Source organism: Pongo pygmaeus, chromosome 7 (genome assembly GCF_028885625.2).
Source record: "Pongo pygmaeus isolate AG05252 chromosome 7, NHGRI_mPonPyg2-v2.0_pri, whole genome shotgun sequence".
Taxonomy (NCBI): Eukaryota; Metazoa; Chordata; class Mammalia; order Primates; family Hominidae; genus Pongo; species Pongo pygmaeus.
The window spans coordinates 156,150,750-156,157,119 of record NC_072380.2 but is presented as its reverse complement, the minus strand read 5'-3'; the positions used below and the strand labels follow the sequence as shown (position 1 = coordinate 156,157,119).

The window sequence follows — 6,370 nt, the reverse complement described above, 5'->3', positions numbered from 1 at the left end:
CATGGTGATTGGTTTCATAGTGCTTTGTTCCTTATTTTAATGTATCTTAAGCCTAACAAATAGGTTAATTTTATATCCTATATTTGATATTTTCCATTTAGAAAGTTTGTGGTGATTTAAATCTGTTGCTCGTCACTGTCAGCTGAGTCTCACTTGGAGGCTTGCTTTCTTTAGATATGGGCTGATTTTTCATTTTGAACTCATATTTGTTTCAGTTAAATCTGTGGGAACCCCAGTCCCTAAGTTGGGGATTGCTTTCTCCGGAGAGTATTCATCATTGGTTTTGCTTTTGCAAGCAGGGATGCTGCTGACCTGGGACCACCCTGGCTCCCCGGAGGGCTCTGTGTGGGTGCCAAGTGGAGGGTGCAGGAGAATGCACCCCTCGGGGCAACCCTCAATCAATGACTCACAGGCGTCGCTGTGAAAATACCTGTTCCCTCATCCCATGGGTGAGCTCACCTGAGGCTCACAGTTTACACCACTTCCCAGAGTCCCTCTCTGGGGTCAGGCTCCAGGTCCCCCCCGGGGGGTTTGCTGAGTGCCGCATGCTTGCCAGCCTCCTTCCCCACCCTGGACCACTTCCCCACTCCCCAGGGCTGCTACCCCTACCTCCAAACAAATGGCTTGCTCTGGAATCCCTGCCTCAGGCTCTGCTTCCGGGACCTCAGACCCCGTGGGGGTCCAGGTCTGCCCAGGACCACTGTGAGTTTCACATCTGCCTCCTGCTCAGTGGGCAGACTTTGGGAGTCCATTATTCTATTTACTTCTTTCTTTATGGACTCAGATTTCTTTTACTTTCTTGCGAGCTCTGTATGTTTTGAAAAGAACTGTGTTTGAACCTTGATCTAGCTCTTGCCCTCTGCACCTTATGAATCGCAACTCCTCATTCAGTTCTCGGCTAAAATATCAGGTCCTAGGAGAAGCTTTCCCTGACCCTGAGGCAAAGCACGCTCCTGTGGTGGTCTCTTGTCCATCTCGTCCTTGCCGTCATCCTTCTGGAGCCGCAATGGAGCAGAGGTGTGCAGTCCCTGTAGCCCGAGCTGCTTGGGTTCCCACTTCAGCTGGGTCACCTGTCACCTGCGTCACCGTGTGACCCTGAGCAGGGAGCTCCGCCTTTCCGTGCGACTCTTCTCATCTGTGAGATGGAAGTGATACTATCTGCACAGCAGGGCTGTGGTGAGACTACAACGAGATAATAAATATGAAGTGTCTAGAACAGGTGGAATCCATAGCACATGCTCAATAAATGTTAGCTCTGACTGTCACATCCTGCAAAGATATGCTGCAGTAGGGATCACCATTTGTGGAAGGTGAGAGTCAGGAGGGCAGAAACCAGGTCTCTCTCCTCATGCCCTTTCCCAGGGCTCAGGGCAGGGCTAGGGCAGCAGGGAGCATGCAGTAAATATTTTCAGGTCAAATGAAAGGGGACAGGACCAAAGGCACGATGGCAGATCGGGGCTTCCCCAGTGCCCCGGGGAGGCGGATTTCAGGCACAGGGACACGTGCAAAGGCACAGCTTTTCGGGAGCTGGAGGGCAGGGCGGGAAGGCCAAGGAAGCCGAGAAACGGGTCCAAGGCTCAGACGCTCTGGCCAGGATTTGTACCTTTACCTCCGAGTGTGGGAGTGTTTGGCGACAGAAGCCCCTAGGGCTGCGGCTTCTGGTGGGGGTCTTCATGGATGCTCAGGGGAGAAGAACCGCCTGGAGCCACTGGAAACGGGGGAACGGGGATGAGGTTGGGGAGGGGCGGGAGGAGGGGGAGGGCGGGGCCCCAGGGCCGGAGTCTGACCCCAGGGGTCTGCGAACCGGGACCTGCGCGAGGGGCCGCGCCGGGTACCTCCCCCTCTCTGCGTCTTTGTGCATTTTGCTTCCTTTCGCAGTAAACGTTCTTCCGAGAAATTCCAAGGGGATCTCAGCCAAGCAGAGGGGGAAGGGATCCTGCCCACGCCTGGGTAGGGGGCCGCGGAGGCTGGGGAGGAGCAGGGGGCGCCGCGAGGGAGGGAGCGGGAACCAGAGGGAGCGAGCGCGCGCGAGCAAGGGACGCGGAGGGCCCGGGCCAGCTACCTGCGTGGGGGCCGCGAGCCCCGGGCGCCCCCCGCCCCGCGCGTCTCCCAGCCGCCCCCGCCCCCCGCGCGGCCCCCGCCCCGGTTCCGCCCCGCCCCTCGCGCGGGGTCCGCGTCTGCGGCTGCGTTCCCCGAAAGACGAGGCTGCGCCCGGATTCCGGTCCGCAGGGAGACCGAAGGGCACAGCTCCCCGCGCCGCGCACGCCGCCCGAGCCCGGAGTGCGGACACCCCCGGGATGTGAGTGAGCCCCCCGGCCCCGAGGCCCGCGCTCCACGCCCCATCCGCGGTGAGCGCCGAGGCGCGCGCGGAAGGCCAAGGGAGGGGACTCGGCCCGGGGTTCCCGGCCCCCCAGCCCAGGGGTGGGGGTGGGGACCTGGCACGCGCCCCTCCCCCCAGTGGCAGGTCCCACCAGCTCCCGCCCCTGCTGCTCTTTCCTGTCCGGACGCACCTGCAGCTCCCCGGGGAGAAGAGGACGCCCCCCCCCCGCTCCCCCACACAGGTGCCGGCTCGGGGCGGGGGCGTCACGAGCTGTCACCTCGCCCCAGAGGCCAGACATCTCCCGGCGGCGGGGATGCTGTGACGGCGGACGCTCTGGAGAAGGGGCTGGGGGTGGGGCTCTGCGAGCTCCGGGCGGACCCCGGCCTTGGATTCCGAGGAGAAGGTTGCATCCTGAGGCTGGGAAAGGAGAGGATCTTTGAGGTCTCCTGACCGATGCTTCTCCCCTCCAGGCTTGCGCCCCAGAGGACCCGCGCCCCAAGCCCCCGCGCCGCCCCCAGGCCCACCCGGAGCATGCTGCCTGCAGCCATGAAGGGCCTCGGCCTGGCGCTGCTGGCCGTCCTGCTGTGCTCGGCGCCCGGTGAGTAGGGGGCCCGCGGGCTGGGTCAGGTGCCCGGGAGAGCCCGAGGCGCCGCGGGAGAGCCGGGTGTGGGGCTGCCACCCTCTGACGGTTCCCACCGCACTTCCCATAGAGCCCACGCCCCCTCCGGGACCCCTGCGACCCCAGCCCGGCCCTCGGCCCCTCTGCCCCGGCACTGGGCTCTCTCCAGCGCTCTTCCTCCAGGGCCTGGAACTGGTGGGCGGCTGGCCCCGCACGGAAGCCCCTGGTCCTCCATCACCTCTGAGAGCCTCCCGGGCCTCCTTTCAAATCCAGTTTGGTCCTTCACAGCTTGGAACCCACAGACCTCTGGGGGGGATATGTGAGGCGGGGCGGGAGTGTGAGGGGGGCACTGTCGGTGTGGGGTCTCTATAGCCCGTGTGTGTGTTTGTGTGTGTGTGTGTGTGTGTGTGCACGCACGTGCATGGGGGCCAGGGAGGGGCCATAGGGGCTCCCCTCAAACTGCCAGGATGGGGCACAGTTGTTCCAGGGCCTCTGCTCCCCCTCCAGAGGTCATGGGGGCCTGCTCACTCCTGTGGGGTAGGGCTCTCCCAGGAGTGCCTGCAGCAGGGGAATGGGTGAGGGACGCAGGGGGCTGCCTGGTTTGGACCCCAGGGCCTCTGGTCACCCTCCTCCCCATGCCCTGCCCAGCTCATGGCCTGTGGTGCCAGGACTGCACCCTGACCACCAACTCCAGCCATTGCACCCCAAAGCAGTGCCAGCCGTCCGACACGGTGTGTGCCAGTGTCCGAATCACCGATCCCAGCAGCAGTAAGTTGGGACTTAGGGTGGTGGGGAATGTGCTGAAAGCCAGGCTCTTGAGAGAGGTCAGAGGTGTCCTCTGAGCCCCTCTGGCCTGGGACGAGAGTGAGAGCGTGGGGCTGCAGGCAGGATACTGACCTGCTGTCCCTCCCTGGCTCCTTGGTGGCCCTTTTCATCTAGTTGGGGCCAGCGTGGGAGGCTGGAGGGACTCGGCTCTGCCTATCTGGGGCCCTGAGCTGACCCGGAGGGGCCTGGGCTGGGTCCTCGGGATGAGGCGGAGAGGGCCCAGGAGGAGCCCCCGTCCCAGGCCATGCTTTCTCTTCCCAGGCAGGAAGGATCACTCGGTGAACAAGATGTGTGCCTCCTCCTGCGACTTTGTTAAGCGACACTTTTTCTCAGACTATCTGATGGGGTTTATTAACTCTGGGATCTTAAAGGTCGACGTGGACTGCTGCGAGAAGGATTTGTGCAATGGGGCGGCAGGGGCAGGGCACAGCCCCTGGGCCCTGGCTGGGGGGCTCCTGCTCAGCCTGGGGCCCGCTCTCCTCTGGGCTGGGCCCTGAGGTCTCCTGCTTCCCACGGAGCTTCTGAGCTTGCTCCCCTGAGCCTGTGGCTGCCCCCTCCCCAGCCTGGCGTGGCTGGGGCTGGGGGCAGCCTTGGCCCAGCTCCGTGGCTGTGGCCTGTGGCTCTCACTCCTCCCTCGACGTGAAGCCTCCCTGTCTCTCCGCCAGTTCTGAGTCCCGGGCAGCTGGACATCTCCAGGAAACCAGGCCATCTGGGCAGGAGGCCTGGGGATGAGGGTGGGGGGGACCCGGGGGGACCCCCAGGTCCCGGAGGGGAAGTGAAGCAACAGCCCAGCTGGAAGGGCGTCTTCTACGGAGAAATAAAGTCACTTTTGAGTCCTGAGACCCGGGTCTGAGCCTGGGTGTCGGGGGCGGGAAAGGGTTCCTGGCAGAGAGCTGGGAATGAGGTGCTGAGGGAGCGGAGGGGCTGGGGGCAGGGTGGGCTTAGGGCACTGGGGTGCTGGGTGCTTGTGCTGGGGCTGCTCGGTCCTGGTGAGGTTTAGGAGCACTTGGGGTGATGGGGTGAGAGCTGAGATGAGCAAGATCACAAGATGGGCTTGGGGGGAGGTACTGGAATCCTGTGAGCACACCACAGACACCAGACACGCCCACAAACAGTGGTGCCCACACAGCCAGCGTGTGCACACACACTCATGCCCAGACAAGCATACAAACGGTGCCCACGCAGGCAGCATGTGCACACACACCCGTGCCCGCCCTGCTCACTCCTTCACACACGCACACCCCAGGTGCCCCGCGCACACGTGCTGGGGCATGCACATAACTGGCACAAACTGGCGTGTCCCAGTGCACGTGCCCACACCCACACGCGCATGCCCACGTCTGTGCACACCCACCCTTGTACGCTCAGTGTGCAGTGCACACGGTGCCCTCACAGACTCACAGATGAGAACACGCATGCTGGCCTCCTCTCGCCCCCACCCCGGCTGTCTCTGCCCCTGGGGGCTGCTTCAGGCCGAGTGGAGTCGTCCTGTTCCCTCATCCTGCCTCTTCGCTGGACATCCACTCCAGCCACTCCTGGCCCTGAGTTGGGCTCCTGAGGCCACTTCCTGTGGCCAGGGGTTGAGGAAGCCCACACCTGTCTGTGGGCTGGCCCGGAGGAACTGGGTGCCGTGGGGTGTGGGGGCAGGGAAGACTTGGCCTGGGGAATGTTGGAGTGATGTCCTGATCCTTCCTGCTCCAGTTTCAGCCCTGTACCCCTGCATCCAGCCCAGCCTCCCACACCCACCGGCCACCACGCTAGATGCTCCACCAGCGGCTCGTCTCATGGCCCAGGCTTACCACACAGCGCTTGGCAGGCACCCCAGGGTTTCTCTGAGGCCTGGTCTCTGGCCACTGCTGCTTCATGCCACCTGTGGCTGACACAATCTCAGCAGTGGCCACTGCTGGGTCCTGGACTCCTTAGGGAAAGCAGTGGTTCTGTAAAGGCTGGCCTTGCATGAGGGATGGCGAGGAATTGGGTCCAGGGCTGGTACACCAGGAAGAGAGAGGAGGCCTGCAGTCCCGGGCATTGGTGCCGATTCCCTGCTGGACACAGCCAAGGGGCTTTTCCATAGAAGGCCACCTGCTCTGGGATGCCTCCCCTGCCCCCACCCCACCCTTCAGTAAAGTGTGCTGCTCTTGCTTGTGCCTCCTGTTTTGGGGGCTGAGGGACTGCAGAGAAGCTGAGAATTCCCAGGAGGCAGGAAGCCCTGGAGCGATGGAACCCCCGAGGGAAGCCTTGGCAAGCTAGGGAGGCCGCCGTCCCACCGGGGTGAGACTTGAGCCAGTTTTCATATACATCTTTGTATGCTGAATTTATCATCTGAAAGAGGTATTTAAAGACACAAAAAGGAGTGAAATTCTCCCACGTCCTTGAAGAATCGTATACAATCAGAAGGGCATGCCCTCACCTCTCCCTCACTTCCCACCCTGAGGGGCTGCCAGGGCCAGACAGGCAGGAAGACGGCCAGCTCCCAAGCTGCCGCCGGCGTTGGCTGAGTCGGTTTCCCCATCTCTGAAGGAGTTTAAGTGTGGTCCCCACCTGACAGGTTGTCTTTGAAGCGCTGAACTTCACCGTCTGCGTGAAGCCCTTGGTCCAGCGGGGCA

The 6,370-nt window shown here is 62.7% G+C and overlaps 1 protein-coding gene across 4 annotated transcripts; it reads left to right on the top strand.

Moving 5' to 3' along the window:
* The first annotated feature begins 1,840 nt into the window (after nt 1–1,840).
* LY6H (lymphocyte antigen 6 family member H) lies at nt 1,841–4,604 on the top strand. Of its 4 annotated transcripts, XM_054499669.1 has the most exons (5): nt 1,841–1,950; nt 2,230–2,299; nt 2,791–2,918; nt 3,588–3,707; nt 4,026–4,604. In XM_054499669.1, coding segments are annotated over exons 2-5 (486 nt in total). In that variant the 5' UTR covers nt 1,841–1,950; nt 2,230–2,297; the 3' UTR covers nt 4,262–4,604. The 4 variants fall into 4 exon arrangements, with proteins under 4 accessions (XP_054355644.1, XP_054355646.1, XP_054355642.1 ...); XM_054499671.2 differs by lacking the exon at nt 2,230–2,299 and having other exon boundaries at nt 1,847–1,950; XM_054499667.2 differs by lacking the exon at nt 1,841–1,950 and having other exon boundaries at nt 2,150–2,299.
* The last annotated feature ends 1,766 nt before the right edge of the window (nt 4,605–6,370 follow it).